Source organism: Argentina anserina, chromosome 5 (genome assembly GCF_933775445.1).
Source record: "Argentina anserina chromosome 5, drPotAnse1.1, whole genome shotgun sequence".
Taxonomy (NCBI): Eukaryota; Viridiplantae; Streptophyta; class Magnoliopsida; order Rosales; family Rosaceae; genus Argentina; species Argentina anserina.
In genome coordinates, this window is record NC_065876.1 from 1,414,480 (window position 1) to 1,438,043 (window position 23,564).

General features: G+C 41.5%; 6 protein-coding genes, 1 long non-coding RNA gene and 1 pseudogene across 9 annotated transcripts; 4 read left to right on the top strand and 4 right to left on the bottom strand.

The window, feature by feature from the left end:
* Nucleotides 1-3,496: 3,496 nt before the first annotated feature.
* On the top strand, nt 3,497-6,193 carry LOC126793877 (protein NRT1/ PTR FAMILY 4.6-like). Its single transcript, XM_050520504.1, has 5 exons — nt 3,497-3,574; nt 3,936-4,041; nt 4,149-4,366; nt 4,645-5,085; nt 5,186-6,193. The coding sequence occupies exons 1-5, from the start codon at nt 3,497-3,499 to the stop codon at nt 6,191-6,193; spliced, it is 1,851 nt and encodes a 616-aa protein (XP_050376461.1).
* Nucleotides 6,194-6,432: 239 nt separating this feature from the next.
* Nucleotides 6,433-7,289, bottom strand: LOC126795908 (uncharacterized). Its single transcript, XM_050522634.1, has 2 exons — nt 6,975-7,289; nt 6,433-6,876 (listed from the first exon to the last, which is right to left on the bottom strand). Exons 1-2 carry the CDS (start codon nt 7,134-7,136, stop codon nt 6,433-6,435), a joined length of 606 nt encoding a protein of 201 aa, XP_050378591.1. The 5' UTR covers nt 7,137-7,289.
* Nucleotides 7,290-8,240: 951 nt separating this feature from the next.
* LOC126796431 (hypersensitive-induced response protein 1) lies at nt 8,241-11,089 on the top strand. Of its 2 annotated transcripts, none has more exons than XM_050523255.1 (6): nt 8,241-8,318; nt 9,615-9,822; nt 9,946-10,066; nt 10,165-10,256; nt 10,343-10,439; nt 10,547-11,089. In XM_050523255.1, exons 2-6 carry the CDS (start codon nt 9,634-9,636, stop codon nt 10,900-10,902), a joined length of 855 nt encoding a protein of 284 aa, XP_050379212.1. In that variant the 5' UTR covers nt 8,241-8,318; nt 9,615-9,633; the 3' UTR covers nt 10,903-11,089. The 2 variants fall into 2 exon arrangements, with proteins under 2 accessions (XP_050379212.1, XP_050379213.1); XM_050523256.1 differs by lacking the exon at nt 8,241-8,318 and adding an exon at nt 8,376-8,483.
* A 127-nt stretch (nt 11,090-11,216) lies between these two features.
* LOC126796432 (mitochondrial outer membrane protein porin of 36 kDa-like) lies at nt 11,217-12,513 on the bottom strand (annotated as a pseudogene).
* A 272-nt stretch (nt 12,514-12,785) lies between these two features.
* LOC126793437 (protein QUIRKY) lies at nt 12,786-16,268 on the bottom strand. The gene has a single exon (XM_050519958.1). It carries the CDS (start codon nt 16,213-16,215, stop codon nt 13,105-13,107), a length of 3,111 nt encoding a protein of 1,036 aa, XP_050375915.1. The 5' UTR covers nt 16,216-16,268; the 3' UTR covers nt 12,786-13,104.
* Nucleotides 16,269-18,522: 2,254 nt separating this feature from the next.
* On the top strand, nt 18,523-19,693 carry LOC126794645 (uncharacterized). 2 transcript variants are annotated; one of them, XR_007672169.1, is made up of 3 exons: nt 18,523-18,642; nt 18,732-18,797; nt 19,093-19,693. It is a non-coding gene; the product is annotated as an uncharacterized LOC126794645 (long non-coding RNA). The 2 variants fall into 2 exon arrangements; XR_007672170.1 differs by having other exon boundaries at nt 19,101-19,693.
* A 162-nt stretch (nt 19,694-19,855) lies between these two features.
* Nucleotides 19,856-21,013, bottom strand: LOC126794644 (inactive protein RESTRICTED TEV MOVEMENT 2-like). Its single transcript, XM_050521405.1, has 2 exons — nt 20,721-21,013; nt 19,856-20,631 (listed from the first exon to the last, which is right to left on the bottom strand). The coding sequence occupies exons 1-2, from the start codon at nt 20,860-20,862 to the stop codon at nt 19,964-19,966; spliced, it is 810 nt and encodes a 269-aa protein (XP_050377362.1). The 5' UTR covers nt 20,863-21,013; the 3' UTR covers nt 19,856-19,963.
* Nucleotides 21,014-21,410: 397 nt separating this feature from the next.
* LOC126793197 (pectate lyase-like) lies at nt 21,411-23,496 on the top strand. Its single transcript, XM_050519650.1, has 4 exons — nt 21,411-22,066; nt 22,172-22,823; nt 22,925-23,167; nt 23,240-23,496. The coding sequence occupies exons 1-4, from the start codon at nt 21,864-21,866 to the stop codon at nt 23,462-23,464; spliced, it is 1,323 nt and encodes a 440-aa protein (XP_050375607.1). The 5' UTR covers nt 21,411-21,863; the 3' UTR covers nt 23,465-23,496.
* The last annotated feature ends 68 nt before the right edge of the window (nt 23,497-23,564 follow it).

Here is a 23,564-nt window from a genome sequence, read left to right on the forward strand (position 1 = left end):
GCCACCGGCCGTGATCATCTATTCCGGTGAGGATGTTTCTTCAAGTAATTATGCCACTTTTCTAACTTATAAATTAACAGTTTATACTTTGTTTTCGTTGTCTTCTTCTTCTTTATTGATTAAATTAACTTTTTGATTCATAGACAATGAGGGACTATTGATATCCTATTATAGCTTGTTTAATTTCAGAGAGTTTTCGTTGCACATATGGTTAAAACTGATGCATATCATATAGACATAGTTACACCCTAAAACACGGATCAGATTGCATCGTATATAAGAATTTATGGTTTTCATGTTTGAAATTACTAATATGACGGATGACCTCGTAGTCATGAATCCGACTTTGAAGAACCTCGTTGTTCTCATTTGATAGTCATCAGTCATCACAGATGACACAATTTCTATAGTGAATCCGACTTGTTATATAAGCCCATCATTGGTGGAGGAAAGCCCATTTAGGAACCAATGAGTAGAAGTCTAGAAGATCCATTACCCTTGATTAGATTCTGATATGTATGAACCCACTGTATTGGGTTCTCATAGTCAGCAACACCCTTTTTCTATGAACTTGGTTCTTATTTGGATTCCTTGCTCTATTCTTCTTGAATCATTAACATGTATTCTTCTCTGTCTTGTATTGCTTACTTCAACGAGGCAGGAAGCAAAAGGAAATAACAACACGTTATAAGAAAAAGAAAAAGAAAAAGAAAATCTCTTTTACATGGTGCTTATGTGATTGCAATTAAGAATTCATAACTCTTGAATTGTAAACTTAGATTGATCTAGACACGCCTAAGTGAGAAAATCTTTATACGTAATTAGAAGAACTTATGAAGCCTTGAGCGTGTGGAACATATATGCAAGTGACAACTCCAACTTGTGTGTTGTGGAGGGCTTGCATATGGCTTGAAAGCAAAGATCATGTTCAATGGAGCTCACAATACCTTGGGTAATATGCAGAATTGATTTCAACCCTTTCATGTTGGCCACCACCATATGCCCTATGAATTTTTCTCTCAGTCTTTCTATTTCAGGGCAAACTGAAAACCACTCTCCACCACTTAATAGGTTTCGGTTACAAGTGGTTCATCATTACCTGATTTAATTCACTGTCAATCTCTCATCACATTTGTCTTCATTACTCTCATTTTTCTACACTCTTCTGCTATTTTGTTGGTTTTGGGATCACACTCATCACAGGGACAATTCCTGTTGGGTGGTCACATTTCTGCTAGAACAAACTTTTAGCTAAAACTCCACTGGTGTGATTTTGGAATTTATTGTAGAGTCAATGTTAAGAGTTATATACTCCAGATGAAACTGTTCTTGGCCAGTGTTGCATACCTCATGAAATTTTAGTTCAATGGTAGGATCACTGTGAAAGCATCGAAGATATCAAATCATAAAAACTGCAACTTAGTCATGTGAAGAACTAAGCTTGATTGACTTCTGGCTTTCTTTTTGAGTACCTGAAAATATCAGAGGCTAAGTAATTAATCTCAGCTATCCCTTGTGTAACTGATTGCTTAGGATATAAAGTGCCTGTGTTGATGTATAACTAATAGGTGATTATACTAATGGAAGGCTAGATTGTTCGAAATGATATTAACGTATACTATACTTTTGTAGCTTTCTGTGAGAAAGACCACTCATGCCTGGACATTGAGTCCTGTTTGTGACTTGTGGCGAAGAGATTGCTGTTCTTTTCCAAAGACATTCTCTCCTTCTCACTTGCTTTACAACATCGAAGGAGATGAGCAAATATAACTGTTAAGTGTCTTTTAACCATTGCCCTCTTTCATACTAATTACTAATTAGCAAAGTAGTAGGATAACAGAGAAGATGCCTTTAGGAGAATAAATCCTAGTCAATACAACTTCCATAAGACTCCTTAGATACTGATACACCTCAAGGCATATGTTTTGCTAAACAATACCGATAAATTTCTAGCTGGTTATCCATATGCAGAACTGATAAACTAGGATAAAAGAATTACAGTGATGATAAAAATATTCTGTTAGGAAAAAGGGTGAAAGGTATCAATTTGTTCCATTGTTCTGAATTCCTATATTCAAACATTGCAGGAACCTGCCCTCCTATATATATCAGCCACAACTTTTAAAAACTAGTCAGGGAATATGGTATTTAGAGAATTTTAGATTAGCATCGCCATTGTCATGTTCTCTCTGACAAAACCCTACCTGGAAACACCTACATTTTCATGGAGAATCAGATTATATCCCAATTGAAAACAGAACACTCACACAAGTGCCTATGTTTATAAGCTTTTCAGACTCTGAGCAAAAAAATAGTGAAAAATATAAAACTTGGATTCCTTTCGTTAAATATGAACTGTTAACAATTTTTTTCATTTCACTTGTAAACATTTCCTTCATTTTCAACACAGGGAAACTTAGATATCCTGGCAATATATACATGGAAGTAAATGCCGGCCTGTTTGGAATACCCTATTGAAAAGGCCTAAAGCCACCCAATTTGGATTTCTCTAAGATCACCATGATGCACCTGCATCTTTCTTTACAAAATCACATCCACTCATTTCTATGATCAAGTTACGTATGGCTGAGGGAGGAACCCTGCACTACAAGGCAACTACATTAGTATGATCACTATGATAAGGCCAGTACACTGTAGACAGTAGGCAATAGTACTAGTTGGGACTCAGGATGACTCTAGTAGTAAGCAGAAGCGAATTTCAGTCCAGTTACGAAAGCTCTATTAGAGCATGACAAAGGACACGTGAGAGATGTAGATGGAAAAATTGATAGTATGACTTTAATTGCACCTAAAAAAAGGCCATGATAGGATTGAGTCTTGAAGCCAAACTGAAACTTTCTGGAATGAGTACCTATTAGAAATTCCATAGCTGGTTTGAAATTAGATGACGACGAAACATTTCAAGTAGTAAGTAGGTAAAGCATTCAATTCGTCCGTAGACCAAGTTTATTGTTTAGATTTCATAAGTGCAAGCTGAGGAAGCTGAAACTATCTGCGCATTTTTGAATTGGATACCCCAAATTGGAGGAAATACTAAAACCAATTCATCCCAATTTTTGTCTTTCATTTTCATTCCTTCTGAAATCGAATCCTTTTTATTCCGCTGGCTTAACCCCGAACTTGAGGATTAGAGAGGTAGAAATTAGTGTCATAGTGCTCTTGATGCTACCACTACAAGGTTCGGTAAGTTGGCTGTGGGGTATGCATGACAAGCTATTTTCAAGCTTTACCTTCGAGTAGAACATCATAAGATTAAAATCATGCCACATTTATGTTTGTAGCCCACTTGCTTTTAGATTTACTCCATATTTTTAGATCATTGCCCGTTTGACAAGAACAGCAAGCATTTTTGTTCAGGCAATCATTTAACACCACATCTCTTTCCAATGTTGTAGCCGTTTATATAATCATCTTCTTACATCTGTATACTGTGCTTCACCTTGCCTTTTATCGTATTTTAATCAAGGCGAGGAGCATGATTAGTTTATCCATTTCTAGTAAGTTGGATTATGGTGATGAAGATTTAGTTTCCCGTTTACTATCCTTGTCTCTGGTAATTAGGACATCCAAGATAAATCTCACTCCCCTCTCTCGTCATCTCAAATGGTAGAAAGTAAAAACTGTCGTTGACATTTAAGGTTAAAAGGTATAGGAGACCTGGAGACTGAACGGTCATTTTCATGGAGTGATTGGAGTCTAGACATTTCTTCTTAGGTAACGTTCTGTCTATAAAAACGGCTCCATACATCTATCATTTCCAACTTGTAAGAAAAAGGGTTTTTGATCAATTAATCTTTTGTCATCACTGCACAAATAAGCCTAGATGGTGAGTTTCAAGTTCATATATTCTCAGTGCATGCTTTGATCTTATTACTGCTTCTTTTGGCTTGATTTTGTATTGACTATGAGTGTAGGATGAAGCAAACCATTTGAACGTATGGGAAGGCTATGTAGATTGGAGGTCCAGACCTGCCATAAGAGGCATTCATGGTGGAATTTTTGCTGCTTCATTCGTTTTAGGTGATAAGCATTATATTATATCAATCACCGAAAACTAAGCATAACCCAGAACTGATCGAGCAAACATGAATGTCTAACTTCCTTTCTTTCTGTGCTCAAAATTATAGCGGTGGAGATACTGGAGAACCTGGCTTACCTGGCCAATGCAAGCAACCTTGTGCTGTACTTGTCGAAATTCATGCATTTCTCTCCATCCACTTCTGCCAACATCGTCACCAATTTTATGGGCACAGCCTTCCTACTGGCTCTACTTGGTGGCTTTTTAGCAGATGCTTTCTTCACCACTTACTGCATATATTTGATTAGTGCTGCAATAGAATTTACAGTGAGTCCTCGTACACATCCATTCGAACTCTAATTTTGTTCATCATCCCCCTTTTATTTTTCAACTTTATCGAATATGCTCAAGAGTTGAAATAGCACTCATGCGTTTAGTCGAACATCTATGCGAATAACAGTCTTGTTCGCACTACGGGACACTGGGACTTATTGTAGAAATATCTGCAGGGTCTTTTCACAATTTAAGGCATAATAGGGTTTACTAAGATCATTAGATCGATATTTCCATACTAAGATCATTACTAATTTTCACTAATGGAATAGGGTTTACTCGTACTCACAATCCAAGCTCATTTGCCATCACTGAAGCCACCAACCTGCACTTCATTTAGCACCGACAATCCATGCAAGGAAGTTAGTGGCGGCAAAACAGTGATGTTATTTACAGGCCTCTATATGGTGGCACTCGGAGTTGGAGGAATAAAAGGCTCTCTTCCTCCACACGGAGCGGAGCAGTTTGATGATACTACCCCACAAGGAAGGAAGCAGAGATCTTCATTCTTCAACTACTATGTGTTCTGTCTCTCTTGTGGTGCACTTGTTGCGGTAACTTTCGTGGTGTGGATTGAAGACAACAAAGGCTGGCAGTGGGGTTTTGGGATTGCAACTGCAACAATTCTCCTCTCCATCCCACTCTTCCTCCTAGGCTCGCCTACATACCGGACCAAAGTGCCTGCAGGAAGTCCGATCACGACCATGTTTAAGGTATCACTCACTCACTGGTCACACAACTTATATTGCGAAGTTTATTTGTTACATCAATTATTATTACAAGTTATTTACCACGCTTTATGTATAAACACAGGTTTTGGCTGCAGCAATGTGCAATAACATCAAATCTAGAAGTCCTAGCAATGCAGTCACAAGAGTCCCATCTCACACAGATGAAACCAGTGAAGGAGAATCTAATAGACAGTCCAAAGAAAAAGGGAGAAATCAAGCTCTAACAGAAAGCCTCAAATTCCTGAACAAGGCAGTGACTATTAAACCTGTCCACCCAATGCTACAATGCACTGTAAAACAAGTTGAGGAGGTCAAAATAGTCCTAAGAATCCTCCCAGTCCTTATGTCCACCATAATGCTAAATTGCTGCCTTGCTCAGCTCTCCACATTCTCAGTGCAACAAGCAGCCACCATGAACACCAACCTCGGTTCCCTCAAAGTTCCACCGGCTTCGCTCCCTGTCATCCCTGTCATCTTCATCATGATCCTTGCCCCGCTCTACAACCATGTCATTGTCCCATTTGCAAGAAAAGTAACCAAAACCGAAATGGGGATCACTCACCTTCAGAGAATTGGAATAGGACTAATGTTCTCCGTCGTTGCAATGGCAGTAGCTGCCTTGGCCGAAATGAAGAGAAAAAACGTCGCAGCCAAACATGGCTTGCTCAACTCTGCTGAGCCATTACCCATCACATTTCTTTGGGTGGCTATGCAGTACTTGTTTCTTGGCTCAGCTGATCTCTTCACATTGGCCGGAATGATGGAGTTTTTCTTCACTGAAGCTCCACTAAGCATGAGGTCTCTTGCCACAGCACTATCTTGGGCTTCATTGGCCATGGGGTACTACCTCAGCTCAGTGCTTGTGAACCTTGTCAATGGTATCACTGGGACATATAGACATAGACCTTGGCTGATTGGTGCCAACTTGAACTTTTATCACCTTGAGAGGTTTTACTGGTTGATGTGTGTTCTGAGTGGGATGAATTGCTTGTACTATTTCTTATGGGCCAGCCGGTATAAATACAGATCAGCAGGGCTTGATGATGATAATGATCTGAAGGAACATGAAAATCCAACTCTGAATGATTAATAAGAGCATGCTCATGTATCCTATTTAGCCTGATTTTGACGCAGCCATGTTTTGGCCATTTTATTCCCATATGTATTAGGAGATTGTATTAGTATTTATTGTTCTTCATAAGAATATTCATATTTGATCTATTATGCTACACATTGTAAGATTGGATCTATTATTCATCCTCTAATACATGAAAGAAAAAGAAAAAAGTTCACTGAAAACACAAAAAAACAAATGAAAAATAATTTTTTTTAATCAGCTTCTTGCAAGCCATCCAAGGCAATCGAGCCCACTAACAAACCCACAGCCCCAGCCCCAAGCGCACCAGCCACCACAAACTGCACCACCACCAATGCTGCCGAGTCATCCGGTATTAACACTATGGCCGCCAGTGCCGCAACCAGAACCGGCAGAGCTGCGGAGGCCAAAGTGGCGGGAGAGTAGCCTGCGACCGTCTCAAGCAGGCTGAGCAGGCCCAAATCCTCGGCCTTTGATAGAAGGCCCAATTTCTCAATAGATGAGAGTGTCAGCCCAAGTTCCTCCGCCTTGGTCAAAAGCCCAGCTTTTTCGACGTTACTCAGGACCTTGCGCTTCTCGAGCTTCTTGAACACGTCCACTTCTATCTCTTCCGACCCTTCATAGAATATTCCGGCTCCGAACCACTGCTTCTTCCACCCTCCGTCGATTTTGTTCACCTGAATATGCAAACAAATGGGGTATTGGTAATGACTAAAAATGTAGTACGTAGTTTCTTGGGCGGCAAACTAGAGCTAGCTAGCTTCGATTAGTTTACCTTCTTCTTGGGCGCCATGTTAACTATCGTGGAGGTTCTGGACCGCGCCGGAGAGATGTAGTCGGAGAAATGTTTAGAGGACAGGAAGCTGGTATTGTTGTTGCGGGTGAGATTTCCATTGATGCAAGTGGCTGAGGGAGCAATTGCAGAAAACACAGCCATGGATGTTATATCTAATGAAGCTCGATCCCTAGCTTCGTGTGTTGAGTGTGTGATAGTGGTCGTTCTAAATGCCACGTGTGACAACGCAAGAAGGGGCTCTGCTTCATTTGTGTGTGTAATCCAACGTCACGCTATATCCACCAATCAAATTGATCAATGGTGATAGCTTTATCTTTCCAAATTCCAACTTGAGAAAATAATTATTCTGAAATAAGAAACATTCTCTATGCCCTTTTATTCTTCAGAACTATCTATATACAATAGTTGGGCTCAAAAGTCAAAACTCCTCGTAGGATATGAATTAAGACTTATAAGAAAGTGCAGTTAAATTGCAACTTGATGTTCTCTATGAGAAGTAGGGTTAGACTACAATTGTTCTTTATTCACAATAGCGTGGGATCCAAGCTTTAGAGTTTGGGTGGGGTTGAGTTTTATGTTGACAAAAAATAAAGAAAAATCTAAACATATTGACTAGTTTTCTTCCCTCCCAAAATCCTTGGTTGGGCTTGAGCCCTACCGACCCAAGTCTTAGATCCACCCTTGGTTCACAATCAAAACATATTGACCAGTTCTTACTAAATCGTTCCACTTGTTCACGTGTTTTTTTTACTTAATATGATATTTAGAAAGCAATCCATTGTCATTTGTTTCCATGCGTAAAAATTACAAAGACATGCTCAAAATTCTCGTAACTAAAACGATATATTATCCGACTTAGACTTAACAAACAAAAAGAGAAAAAAAAGAAAAACAACATGACAAAAAACGATAATATTTATATAAGATAGACACATGCATTTGAGATGTGTATATAGTTGAAAGAATTAGAATTATAACATAATAACATGTAACACACGCATTCAAAATGTTACATTTAGGTGAAACATGATAAATCATCCGAAAATATAAAAATAAAAAATAAAAAGAATTTGTAATAAGAAACCTAGGCCCCAAGAAACAGATCGGACCGGAGACGACGCAAAATAGCCAGGCCGCGGCCCTCGTGAACCCAATAAGAGACGTGTCCATTCGTGATTGGATAGTCACGTAACAAAAGAAAAAAGAGAATAAAAACCCCGTCCCTTTCATACTTTCGCTGTGACCCAAAAACCCACAGAGCTTCTTCTTCTTCTTCTTCCTCTCACTTTCGCGTCTTCGTCTTCTTCGTTAATCGCAAAGGAGGTAAATTCCGCGCCTCCTTCGTTATAATTCTCGTTTATTTTTATGGGTTTCTTCTCAATTTCGATAAAGTCGAAGCTTTTCTTCAATCTTGCTTGAAAAGTTTGTCGAAATTCATCGATTTCTATTCGCTGCGTGTCTTTAACCTAACCCAGTTCTGTGCAGTCTGTACGTTTCTTTTTTCTTATTTATTAGTTGGTAATTTGGGTATTGAATTATAAAGATGTCGAGTGCTTAAAGACTCAGTCATTGGTTTTAAGTCTGAACCCAATATATTGAATCATATATTTATAAGAACAATGGTGATGATTAAGATATAGAAGAAGAAAAAAAGGTGGATAGCCATGAACCCATATGTCACATTCTTGCTAAAGACGGCAAGCTCTGAGCTGTTTGTTGTTGCTGTCATGATTTCTTTATGAGCTTAATCGTGTATCTTGATGCCCTTTGAGGCTTTGACGATTCTTTTGAGGGGTATAATTTGCAGTGATGTTAGTTTTATCACAGCTTGTTTGTTACAGCTCAGGGGATTAGGTTTTCATAGTTTTATCTTGTTGCAAATAAGGGGATTTGTTTGTTGACTTTGAGTGTAGGGTGTATATGGTTCTTCGTAGCGTATCAATATTCCTGTGGGTTTTTAAATTGTTCTGGAGGATTGTTTTGTTTTTTATTTCTCCATTGGATTGTACCAATCGTATGGAGTTTTCCAAGTCATTGTGTTTCAGAGTTTATATATATGTCATTAGTCTTGATTTGTTTTGGTCATCTCATTCTCATCTTCCTCTCTCTGCTTTCCTTCCTCTCTTGTTTTTTTGCTGTTTACTGCAAGTCTCTGTCTCTCTGTCTCTCTCTCTGATAGGAAGAAAGGTGAACATGTAGCTTTTGGGGTGTGTGCTCATATTTTTAGGATCAATTCTGTATACTACTTGTCTACTTGTATATTGTCGTGAAAGACTTATGGATCTTATCTTCATTTTGAATTCACGTCTCTGTTCTGTTTTCGTATTGTCTTACTTCACTTATGAGTGACACACACACCCACAATCGAACTTTGGGGTTGGTGGGTTCTTGGAACTCTGAATTGTTGAATTTTTTTTGTTCGTTCAAATATATCCTTGAGGTTTATGATAGATATGGAATTGTGGATTATTTTGGCATTGGACTTTATTATTATCTGTATACTATTTCTTTGATTAACCATTAAAGATGGATGGAAGAAGTGTCCGCCAAGTTATAGCTTCAATAGATGAGCCTTTTGTATTTTAAGAAACTGATTTTTTTGAATATTTCTTGTTGAAGGTACTGTAGTAAGGAGAACATGGGTAATCTATTTTGTTGTATACAAGTCGATCAAGCTACAGTAGCTATGAGGGAACGATTTGGTAAGTTTGTGGAAGTTCTGGAGCCTGGATGCCATTGCATGCCTTGGTTTCTTGGGCATCAAGTTGCTGGTCATCTCTCTCTGCGTTTGCAGCAATTGGATGTGCGTTGTGAGACCAAGACCAAGGTAACTCAATTTTTTTAAGCATAAGTGGCTTAATTGTAAGTTTGTAACCAGTTTTGAGCGATAGAATTCACTTATGCTCTGTTATTTTTTGCTTATTGAGTGACTATTCAATTTGTTGCACAGGACAATGTTTTTGTCAATGTTGTTGCCTCTATTCAATATCGTGCTCTGGCAGACAAAGCAAATGATGCTTTCTACAAACTCAGTAACACTAGGTCTCAAATTCAGGCCTATGTTTTTGATGGTATAAACTAAATCCTTCTTAATGTGATATGCAACTGTAGCTTTACTTGGAATGAAGTGTGTTTTGCTAACTGAGCATACTCTTTTCCATCTTTCTAGTGATCAGAGCGAGCGTTCCTAAGCTTCTTCTGGATGATGCTTTTGAGCAAAAGAATGAAATTGCAAAAGCTGTGGAAGATGAGCTTGAGAAGGTAATTTGACAAAACAAAAGTAATTTAGTATGTCGGACTGTAAATTTAGTTTAACAATGACCATGCTGCTCTTTTGTCCTTCACAGGCCATGTCTGCTTATGGTTATGAGATCGTACAAACTCTCATTGTTGACATAGAACCAGATGAGCATGTAAAGCGTGCAATGAATGAAATCAATGCTGGTATGTCGTGTTCGCATTTAGGGGAATCCATCTTATTTATTTCTTAGCATGGGTGGTCTGTTCTTTTTCAATTGTTTTATTTTTTTTCCCCTGTATATTGTTTTCAGCTGCAAGAATGAGGGTGGCAGCTAATGAGAAGGCAGAGGCAGAGAAGATTTTGCAAATTAAACGAGCTGAGGGTGAGGCTGAGTCCAAGTACCTGTCTGGGCTGGGTATAGCTCGTCAGCGTCAAGCAATTGTAGATGGTCTGAGAGACAGTGTGCTGGGATTTGCTGTTAATGTTCCAGGGACCACTGCGAAAGATGTCATGGACATGGTTCTTGTCACTCAATATTTTGACACAATGAAGGAAATTGGTGCCAGCTCGAAATCCTCTGCTGTGTTCATTCCCCATGGTCCTGGTGCCGTTCGTGATGTAGCTTCTCAGATCCGTGATGGACTTCTTCAGGGTTCTCACCAGTAGTTGCACAGTTCTACAAGCTTCTCGTTATATTAGATTTTGGGATCATTTTGATGTTCAGTGTGTTCTAGATTCTGATTCCTGGTCTCCTTGTTTCTTCATTAGTGCTGCTGTAAAGGCTTTTAAGATTTGTGGTTAGTCGTATATCAATCTTATTCAAGGGCCCTAGTTCTTCGTCTTCAAACTTGAATCTTGTGTAGTTTTTTTGGTAGACTGGAAAATGCTTCATGTGGCCAGTTCAATTTTTCATCAAACAGAAAACTTTTTATTTACCATATATCAGTAAATACTTTGTTTGATCAAATTGTACATGTATGTTTCCCTTCACTTGGATATTTGGCCTCATACAACTTCTGAAAACTCGAGTCTTTCCCTTTACTAGTACCACACTAACATGAAAGGGAGACGATTTATTCCAGAATAGAACTCCAGCAGAAAACTGATTTCTATATGATAGTCAATTGAAGCCTGGTTTCTATACGATATTCAATTGGAGCATAACAGCTAGAGATAATCCAATTTTCAGAGTTGCATTTGGCTTTGGGTCTGTAAAATCCACTTCTCCGGACATAGACAGGAATATCCTCTGCCACAATCCTTGCCGTATAAGAGCCCCAACCTTGCCGTGTGTGCTGATTCGGCCCTTGACCAGTGTGGAGGGGGTGAATGCATGCTGCGCGCCGATAGCCAGTGCAGTGTTGTTGCTTGAAAAACTGTGTTTCAACTCTGCTGCAATGGCTGTCTTGGTCAGTGGGTTCACCATGTAGTGGCATGAAGCTTTAAAGCTGTCAAGCTTATCCCTGCATATGATTAAGACGACATTATGTCTATTTCAATAAATTTGCTTCAATATGAAAGCTCTCACTTCCAAGTTCTCACAGGATTGCTCACAAGGACAAGGAAGCATTAACAAAGTCACTATTCAAGCTCAAACCAGCTTTGAATTTGTTGAATGTCCCTGTAGATATGTCAAATGCAAGGTCAGTTCCGAGGGAGAAAAGAGCGTCTCTTCCTATTACACCAGAAAGGCTTGCAATTGGATCAAATCTTCCAAGGGCATCGTTTCGTATCAATCCAATGCCTCCACTGACACCAGCAAGAGCATTTAGGTATTCCAGCTCCACCTGTTAGCAAAATGACGACTGATTAGGACATCTTTAAAGTGAAAATTGAGCCGGAGTATCATGGACATTTTACCTTGCCATAATTTGGCATGAAGAAACTGAAAAGGGTGCTCAGTCCAGGAACGACATCTTTAACTGCAAATAACAAACCACTAAACTTTGAGTTTCATCACCTTTCATAGCCATCATTTTAAATGATCTAAAAGTACAGGTTCCAAGATTGCATTGAGTGACAGATTAACCTCTGCATGAGATATCAGTATTCGATTTGAGGCTACGATAATCAAGATGAATTGGCACGCGTGGTTGATGAGCGTAGTCCTTATGCAGAAGATCTAATCAGAAGACCAAGAACATGTGTTAGTAGATATACAAAAAAATGTTAAGCATTGAAGAAAGGGAAACACAAAAGAGAAAGGATGGTGTTAAAGAGTGTATAACCTCTGGCCTTCTTGCCAATTTCATAGAATTCACCTGGAGTGTTACTCATTTTGCAAATGAAAATCAAAGCTTGACAATTACACTTTTATCAAACTTGATTAAATGGTAGATCAAGTGTGTAGGGTGGCACTCACAATTTATTGACAAAGGGAGAAGGTCACCAAGAAGCAAGAGGAAATTTCCTTAATATGTTCTGACAAGCAAACAGAATACTATGAAAATATGGCCTTTGTACTACTGTGTTTAGTACCTTATGGAATTTAGCCAATAAAAATACCTAAAGAAGCACCCATGAAGTATGTGAATTCAATTTCATATGTCAGAAAGAAACTTTCATTGTTTATAGATTCATACTTTTCCCTTAACATCATGATTACAGAAACAAAGCTCCCTTTCTAACTCACTGGCATCCAAAATTTCCTCCAGCGCCTTTCTCTTATACCAAAGTTTGTTTTTGCAGTCCAAAGTCCACCAATTCAACAAAACTTACAGACCAATGATGACAAGTTCACCACTTTCCTCTTCCCTTTTTCACTCCTTACAATGTTAAGGACCCCCATTTTTTCAATACCAACAGTGTTTTGATTGAAACTGTCACACTCCCTTAAAGCTATAAACTCTCCTGTTCCACTCTTCCTCTCTACATTAGCCGGTCCGACAGGCTCGGAAGTCTCCGGAAAAAGTTGAGGCTCGCCGGCGGCATTGGGTCTCGGAACATAGGGTGGCGCAGGTAGTAAAACCCCAATGCCACAGCTACCATTTTGGGTGGCACAGCATACATCACCACAGCGATCAATAAGCACACTCCTATAAACAGCTTTGTAGCACGTGGGTCCCTCCAGCTCACAAGGGCCTGGGCCCGTTCTCCTTGGGTCGCGAAATCCCCCAAAACTGTTTGGACCCGGGCTGCCAGCATTCTCAACCGGTCATACCTGACCCGAACCACTTCAGGTGGTTTTGAGCTCGGAAAAGTGTCGAACTCCTCATCAAGCTCATCCGGGTCGACGGAGTCGCCCTGCGACAGCCGAAGGTCCATTCCGGCTGGTACCTTGGGCCTGAACCGGTAGTACCAAACCCCAATCAGAAACACGTACAAAAACCCAGTTGGGACTATCAAATCCGGGTACCAAACCAGAACCAAATACAACACATGCACCAAAACCGTCGTCATCGGATTCCTCCACCTCCTTATATCATCTAACCACTTAGCTAACCCAACCAACCACGCCAGCACCGCCACTATCCGAAACCAATTCGCTTTACTCTTCCTCATGCTCCACGTGTGCGAATCAGCATCCAACATGTACCTCACCACTTCCGGCCCCAGGGGCGGTTCGGACCGTGCGAGCCACGCCGCCACCATGCGCGTGGCCGCCCCGCGCAGAGCCTCCTGCTGCGCCACCCCGAGAGGGCGGATGTAGTGCATTCTGGGAAGTAACGGCTGCCCGTAAACCGCGCATGTCTCGGGCAGCAACGACGGGCAGGAAAATCTGACCGCTAGTTCAATCTCCCCCATTTTCTTCAATCCAGTTCGAGACAAAACCAGTAAGGGATACGAGTTCTTGTACACCTTGTTGCTCTCCAGCGTAGAGATACGTATCCGTATCTTCCCTATACGGAAGTCATGCTTTTCCTCAGCCGTGTCAGCAAACATGCGCCAGTTGTCGAAAATTCCGATGGTGAGGACCGTGCAGGGGTCGTACACCTGCCACGTGTACTGCTCGTTCCAGCGCGGGTCGAAGCTGTCCGTGACGGTTCGGGTCCTGACCCATTTCTTTCCATACTTGGCCACACAGTAAGCATCCGTGGACCCCTTTCCACCGGGTTTCGCCTTCATCGGAAGCAATCCCCGCGCGCCGAGAATCCCCAGCTCCAAAATGCCTATGGCCGGCTTCCACAGCTGCTTCGCCGTGGGCCGGAAGTCACTGCACACGTGCGCCGCTTCGTCTAGCACGTGATAGCCTCCCTCCAAGCACAGCCGGAGATGGATTCTCCCGCTGTACTGCTCGCCTCCGCTGCCTTCCAACGGCAGCCACTTGGACGCCACGTAGCGCTCGTCGATTCGCTGCTCGATGGAGTTCACGGGGATTACAATGTGGCCGAGGGGTACTGGATCCTTGGTCGTGCGGTCTTCCACTAGGAGAATCAGTGAGTCTTCGAGAGGCTCACCGGCGACGAAGATGAGGTCCTCGTTCCAGTGGAACGACGCGCAGTGGTTGTTCATGGAGCCGCGCCGGGTCCGAGCCGACTGAGTCCCGAGCTGAGCCCTGACTCGAATATCAGGGGCGGTTAATGGAGGCAAATTCGATGCAATGTGGAGGTCCTGAACCTCCATAACCGTCATTCTCAGATACCAGAGCTTGGGGGATTGGTACACCTTGGAGCGCGTGTGTGACACGTACGGCGCACCAGAGCACCACGCTTCAGGGAACGCGTCATCGGCCTGTGTCCCAATCCAAACAGAGAGCTGGATATCACCTGAGACTCTACCGGAATTAGGATCTCCGGCGCCGCCTTCTAGTCTGTACCACTGCGGAGCGAGGGGACTGTCCGGCGGGTCTCGAACTGGCACGTCGGAGAGGTCGAAGCAAACGCCGCCAAGGAACTGCTCCGACGGCGAGTCATGAACGGAGATCTGCAATGTGGAACTCACTGAGTCAGGGCGGTTGTGAGCGAGCGCGAAGACCTGGTTCCACTCCGGCGAGTCAGTCGGCTCTCCGGGACGGTGAACGGCCGGTTTCGACTTCATGAGGTGGCTGGAGGAACGGACCTTGACGTAGGGGCTCTCGTTGGGGGCGAGGCCACGCGCCTTGACGATTCTGGTGAACAAGTAATGCATAGGCTCGACGAGCTCACAGGGATGAATCCTCTCCGCCGTGAACTTCCCGGGAATCACTTTGGGAGAGAAGTCGCCGTTAGGCCTCCTCGGAATTCTCACTCTCTCTCTCATCGGAGCAACTCTGTGCGTCTCCATTTTCCTCACCTCCGGCTGATAACAAACCTGATCCGGCGGCGGATGGCCGTGCATTTCCTGACCCGGCGGCGGCTCGGAGTGCATATGCACCACCTGCGGCTGATTTTGCTCCATAACAACCGGCGGCGAGTAACAGCCTGCTTCGTGAATCGTTGTAGTAGCCTCCACGTGTCCTCCAGGGACCTGAAACACCACAACCGCCGGCTTCTCGGGCGGAGGCTCTTCCTGCGGGGGCAGCGGCGGAGCCTCGTCGACTAAGTCGTCGTAGTAGTAAATCCTCAAGCCGAGTTCGCCTCTGATGTAGCTGAAGACGCTCTTCTTCTCGAGCTGGAAATAGACCAAGCCTTCGTGGCCGCGCTTGGAGAACTGAGTGCCGTAGAGCTTGACGCGGCCGAGGAACTGGTTCTTACGCGCGGTGCCGCTGTTGCCGTAGCGCTTGTCGTTGAGGACCTCGACCTCGAGCTCCTCGTAGTCCATGTTGTCCGGGTCGGAGACGACGAACTCGAGCGGCTCGTTCCAGACGGGGTTGAGGTCCTTGCACTTGGTCGCCGTACGCTTGCGCTGCCCGTCGAAGTCGGCGACCACGTAAGCGCTGGAGCTCCCCTGGCCATCTTTGGGTAAGAGGTTACGTGCGTCGACGACCTCCACGACGAGCTTCCTGACCGCCCTCTGCGGCTGAGGTGGCTGCTGCTGCGGTGGTGGGTCTGGTTGTGGTGGCGGCTGGGTTTGGGGTTGGGATTGAGGAGGGGGTTGCTGAAACGACACCATTACAGTCATGGTGTCATTGTGAGAAAGGAATAATGGGAGAGAAACAAGGGTTTGCGTTGATAGCGGGGAAGGAGTGAACTAGTGTACGTGTGATTGGGGTTTTGGGTATTCCTTCTTTTCTTCTGGTTTTTGCTTTTGAAATTTCTCTACTGCGCTATTCTGCATGGTGTTCCTACCATTTTTGTTTTTATTTTACTTCTTTTTTTTTAAATTAATTTAATATTTTTGGTTTCATTATTTTTTGGGGTTTGATTTTGTTGGGGGAAGGAATGTTTTCCTTTGATATTGGGGGAGAGATTACGGAGTGGATTCCATTCTCACTCTTGAAGGTTTTCAGTTCGCTTTTCTAGCTTGCTTGCTTATAAATTAATTAACCACATCCCTTTTTTTTTTTGGTTCTTTTTGTTTATACAGTACTGTTTAAGATGCTGAACTGCTGATTATGCTTGTGGACTGGTTTACTACATCATTTTGGGATTGGATTTGATTCTTCAATCCTTCTTCATTCGTGTTAATCGACAATTCAATAGTTCTCGAATCAGCTCATTTTGCCTTACTCAATGCTTAGTATGCAATTTTGCGTAACGGGTGTCAACCATTGTTCGGTACAGTTTACTTCTGTTTAGGTTTAATAAGACCATTGGGTATTCAGTCCCAAGGAATTTGGGGACTGGGATTAGAGTGGGGAAAAAGAAGCAAGCCACAAATTGGGTGAATATATGATATGAAGGGGACATATATAAGAAGAACATATAAGTTAGGGGGAGGCAGATAGATGGGGAGAGATGCCTGTGCAGTGGTAGAAGGCACATGATTCCACAAGCCCTCCCCTTTTTGTGTAAAGCACCCACATTTTGGACAAAGCATCAATGGCCTTTTATTTCCTATGTCCAGGTGTGTCCTCTATCCCCTATTCTTATATATGTACCTTATAAGCTGCCTTTTGTCAAACAATCTAAAATTCCCTCCCTTCACTTGATAAGCTGCTATTGTTATGTATATGCCTCTGCTTTTCCTTTCTACCATATTGGCTATATGGAAATGAATGTCACACTCTTAAGCAAGCACCTGGATTCACAACTAATAATGCTCTGTAAAATCATATATAGCGATCTAATTCTAATGCATCATCCCACCCGGAATTCCACATATATGCGCCGGAATGTTTGATAGGCTATTAACAATTTTTTAGATTGTGCAACTCTTGTTTACTTAAATTTTCTAAGGCATTGAATCGACTCTGAAATTTGAATAATCTAAAATCAGTATAGAAATTTTGAAATTTTGAGCACGTACTCTCACCATGAGTGCTGATCACCTGGTCAGCAGTTAAGCACTAGGTCCGATCTGATCAAACAGTAGTCAAACAGTCCGTTCGGACGGCAGTTGAGCACCATCTCTACTCACCAAGGGAACGGGGTTGCTCTCACCATTAGGGGTTGCAACACTTTTGGTCGTTTGGACAAGTGGCGCGCAGCTCAAAGAAGCTTCTCCATCGATCTATCCCGCATCATGCTGAAGTGGTCTGCTGCAACCTTTTTGAAGTTGGTTGCTTGGGGAATCCAATCCCACAGCATAAAGTCATTTTCAGCATCCTATTTTCTTTGGGGGGTTGTCATCTCATCATCTGACATAGAATGAGATCCAAGCTAGAATATTTACCAAAATGAAATTATGCCCACATCTATCTCCCTTCACCTTTCTAACATATTCCTCACAGATACTATTGCATACAAATTTTGCACAAGCTCGTGAGTCCCAACTTTGATCAAATCCCATAGGCTATATGCAATTTTGTAACAGATGTAGAGACTCATATACTAATATGCAATCCCAAGATTCAGAACCCATTTGAATTAATTCTCACGCAATGTCGTTGGATCCTATCTTTATAGACATTTCAAATTTTCAAGCATTTGAAACTGAATGATATAGTGAAATTAGAAATAATTATGCATTCACATTTTGATACTTCTAGGCGTTCTAGCAACTCATAAATTTTTCTATGCACATCGACGCAACGTGCAACTACACGAAGTAAATTTAAACCGATTAAATATTTCAACCACCACGCACTTATTCCTATGTTCACGGTCATTAACTGATCAAAAATTTCATACTCAATTACTCTTGGATATAAATTTAAAGGTGATCGAGTATGGATCTCTCGCTCAATTAGTGACCAAATGAAGGCACGACGTCAGGCCAGTCCACATTGTTGTTGGATACACGGAGTGATTTCTTTTTAAAACAGGCCTATCTCCAGCCCATATAAATAAGCCATCCAAATGATCCAATAGACTGGGTCACCAAGCCCACTATCTAGATAGGTAAGATAGCCAACTGAAACCGTACCATTCGTCCGGAGTTGCTCTGGAGTTTCCATTCCCATGGAAGAAGAAGAAGAAGCAGAGGAAGAGGCACTGCTGCCTGCTGGTATGGCTCCGTCAACTCTATCTAGGTCTTTTTGTCGATTCAGAATCTGGTTTCGAATTCTACAAAGTTTCATTCTTTGTTTTCTGCAGAAGTCATCTCATGGTTGATCCTGGATAAAATATGATTCAATCCCATCATCGCTATTTTCAAATAAGGTAATATACTTTCCTTTCTGTTGAGCTACAAGTTTTTGATGAACAACCGACAACGTTGCAATAGGCTGTGAGTTTTTGAGTTTCTTGGATGTGTAAGATTTGCGTGTGTTTAGTGACATTGTGGTTATAAAGTTGTGTTCTTTCCTTACACTATTGGTTTTACTGTTTTTAGTTAAATTTCCATACATTGTGACTTTAAAAGTGAATTTTTTGGTAAGGTTGGTTGATTTGAAAGCTAAGTTTAGACATTTGAACGAGCCAAGGTACTCTTCCTCACAGATATTGTTGTTCCTAGGACTGCAGACACTGGAAAGTTCAATACAAAGGCCTCCTGTATCTGCTTTGGACTATTCAGACAGATATTTCCACATGAATCTATCCGATAATGGGCACAATATCCGAACAACTAAGTTTTGTGCTAATCTTGAGAATGTTTGAAACTTTTAATACTTGCTAAGAGTGGAAATCTTGTTAAATATTAAGTCTGATCTTTCTGCAGCACAAGAATTATAGTGAAGTTTTCGAGAACTGATCCCCTTATGCCTTCTTCCTCAGGAACCTCCACCTTAAATATTCCAGTGGGTCATCGCACTGCAGTGTTTAAGGTGGAGGTCCTGAGGAAGAAAACACAAGGTTCAGTTCATGTGTGTTTAATACAACTACAACGTATATTTTTGGGGGTCACTGAGTTCACAAGTGAGCTGTTTTAGAAGTGTCAGACTTCGATATAGAGGGGTTTCAGAATGATGTGCAGACTACACAATTTTGGCATCAGGATTTGTAGCATTGAGCAGAGAGGTTAAGGATGTACTTTATATATTGTGATCGATATGCTAATTCAGCAAATATAGACAATGTGGTACTGGGGTATATATCTTATTCTTATATTCTATCTATGCCTATTGAAAATCTGGTGAAGTATATAGCTTTTTCTTGTGTTTGATATGCTAATTGAGCAAACTCATTCTTATTAACTAATACTCAAGTAATTTTATACTAATATATAAGAAATTCAAGAGTTTAATATTATAAATTTATGATATAATGATGGGAGATAATTCATTGAAATTTTTATTATTTACATTTGTACATGTAAGATATTCAAGAGTTTACAGATAGAATATATAACTTATTCACACACTCCAGCTTTAAAAACTAGCCTTTGATCATTCTCCTCTTTCGAATTTGTGAGAAACTAACATTCCTAATGAGAATGCTACTATAGCTGTTATGACTATACCTTTGTTTTTGCTCAACACCTCTACTGCACTTCTTAAGATGCCATTATCTTTCTCCCACTTCTTTATATTCTCTGGAGAAAAGAATATCCGAGCATTGGCTAATAATCTGTTTGGCTCTGCATCATTTGTGCCATTGTTTTTGTTTGTGTACTTTACGTTATTGTGTTTGGGTGCTCTTGGGTGTGTGTTTTTTGCTGATGCATCACCTTTGACCTTCTGATTCTCTAGTATCTCAGGTTTTTTCTTTTCCCGAAGTATCTCAGGCTCCTTCTTTGGTTGTACTATTTCAGGCTCCTTCTTTGGTTGTACTATTTCAGGCTCCTTCCTTGTTTCTACTATTTCAGGCTCCTTCACTGCTTCTACTATTTCAGGCTCCTTGGTTTCTTGTACTACTGCTACAACCTTTGGTACAGTTACATAGAGAATCTCACCGTCAAACTTTCCAGTGATCTTATCGACATCTGAGTTTGCTGGTATCGGAAAATTTTCCTCAATATACACATGTTCCGTCTCATTCACTTGCCTTTCTCCTGTGACTGTTAATTGTCTAGCTGTAATATTCATCTCCAGCTTCACCTTCTCCTTGTTGAAACCTAAAACACATTAAGAGCCAAAAAGAAACTATGAATGCATATTCCATGTCATCAAGCATGTAAAGGGTATTAGAAACCAATATCCATACCTTCCAGATCAACAACAAGATGATGGCCATTAGAGTCCTCTGTCCAGCCAGAACCAGGGACAATCTTCACTCGTGTGGGCGTTAATGGCGAAGTTCTCTCTCCCATGAGCATCCCTGATATTCTTCCTCTAGCATTTGCCATCAATCGTCAAACTAGGTTGTGCTTAACCTTACGAAGAAGGGGGTTATTTATGTATTGCTCTTCGTTTTTATGTTCAGTTGATGATGATCCCAACAAGTTATATAGGCTTTCCTTGTGGGAATGAATGATTCGGTTCTTATTCCATACTTTTCCAGTTGGACTGCAGCCATGTCAAGTTAATTGGGTGGAGGATTATTTGGTTTTCAGCAGGTTGCAGAAAATTAGGACCATTCTTTGCTTTCCTTTCCGAACAAACTAGCTCTCTAAGTCTTTGCGGCGGAGACACACTTAGCTTCAGTATCATGCCATGCTTGCAAACCCTCTTTTTGTATTTTCTTTGAGAAAATCGACATTAACAAACACTCTAAATAAGCTTGATGGTACATATATAATGTCAGGTGAACCAACTTCTCGGCTTTCGCCTTGTTATAACTCATATTCAAAAAAATTCATGATCAATTTCTTTTCCCCTCTAAATATGAACGTTAGAAAACATAATAATACTGTATTGTTCATTGGTCGAAAATCAGAAAACTATGGATTAGTGGATAACTATTGGAAAAGCCAAAGACAAGTCTGTCTTTTGCGACCTGATTGTAAAAAAAGGTCAAGAGTGAAATGCTGATATGTTCTTATTTTTAGAAATAACCTAAAATTAGGAAAGAGAGGGAGAGCCAATAACCCCAAGTGCATGTGTCGGATTTGCAGGATAATTGATAGTTGGACGGCTATCCTCCCTTTCCTCTCAACTTCTCAATTTTCATGTCTTTGCTTCATTTAGATTTCAGATTCTTGTATTTAGTCTCAATCTCCCAAAACTTCCTCCCTGAACCACAAGAACAATGGCAACATTCACAGTAGTCACATAGAGGTTAACCTTGCTCCATTTGTCATCCCTATCGGAAAGGTAAAGATCGAGAAGAGGTACATAGAAGAATAGTTAGTTATCAGGAGAACGGAAGTTTGGTCACTATTGACAAAAGCTAATTTGGAAACGAGAGATGGCAATGGAAGCTGATTACCAGCTGAAGCTGGTTATGTTATGTCTTCTGATGACAATAGCAATTCCAGTATTGAAAGCCAACATCGGGGAGTTTGACGAGTATTGGCAGAAGCGAGAGAAAGCAGCTCACCAGGCCACGAAAGAGGCCTACCAGCCTAATCCTCTAAAACATGTGAACCATTTAAACAAGCATACACACAAGTAAGTTATAATTCCTTGTCCAGATAGGAAACATTATTTCATTATTCTTCATCACAATGCTAAATGCTTAATAAGGTCTGGTGTAATCAATGCATGCAATTGAAGGGCACTGGAGGGTCATAACGGCACGAGAAGGAACTTAAGACGCTGGGATGGTCCATGCCAGGCTAACAACCCAATCGACAAATGCTGGAGATGCGATCCAGATTGGGAGAACAATCGGAAGAAGCTAGCCGATTGTGCTCTTGGCTTTGGACATGGTACCACCGGAGGCAAAGATGGAGAAATCTATACGGTCACAGATCCTTCTGATGATGACGTTGTCGAACCAAAAGAGGGGACATTGCGGTGGGGTGTGATTCAGCCTGAACCGCTTTGGATCATATTTGACAGCGACATGAGGATAGAACTGAAAGAAGAGCTCTTAGTCAATAGTGACAAGACCATTGATGCACGGGGTGCTAATGTGCATATTGAAGGTGGTGGCCAAATTACTCTGCAGTATGTGCAGAACATCATTATCAGTAACATTCACGTTCGTGACACCGTTGCCAAGGAAGGTGGTTTGATTAGGGACTCGACAGATCACTATGGAACACGAACAGCCAGCGATGGTGATGGAATATCCTTGTTTGGTGCCACAAAGGTTTGGATAGACCATGTTTCTGCCTCAAATTGCGCCGATGGACTCATTGATGTCATTGCAGGCTCTACTGCCATCACAATATCCAACTCTCACTTCACCGATCATAATGATGTAATAATAATAATAAACCTATCTGTGAAGTTCTAATAACCAAGATGGATATATAATATGGCGGGTATCAACTAGTGATGCTTGTTGTGGATGGGATGCAGGTGATGCTGTTTGGTTCAAGCGATAGCTTCACCAAGGATGAAGAAATGCAGATAACTCTAGCGTTCAACCATTTCGGACAGGGATTGATCCAGAGGATGCCAAGGTGCAGATTTGGTTTTTTCCATGTTGTGAACAATGACTACACTCACTGGATTATGTATGCCATCGGTGGCAGCAGCCATCCTACCATACTAAGCCAGGGAAATCGATACATTGCTCCAGAAAATGAGGCAGCTAAAGAGGTATATCTACATTGCTCCTTGTTCTAGTTTAATTTCATTTCTAAGGTTGGTGTTGGTTTTCTTGTGTTCTAGGTTTGTAATAGAGTCAACACAGCTCCGAGCGTGTGGAGTTCTTGGAATTGGATATCACAAGATGATATCTCGGTGAATGGAGCACATTTTACTCCGTCCGGCAGTTTAGAGGCAATTAACGGTATCGGAGAAGAGGATCTGATTCCTGCAAAACCCGGGTATCTTGTGACCCCTCTCACACGCTTTGCCGGTCCTCTTAAATGTGTGCCTGGCGAGGGATGTTAGGATATGAAGCTAAAACTGAACCCTGTTAGAGAAGACGGGTTGTTGTAGTGATAGAGTGAAGAATAAAAGACACAACGCTATCACTCTTATTGCATTTGTA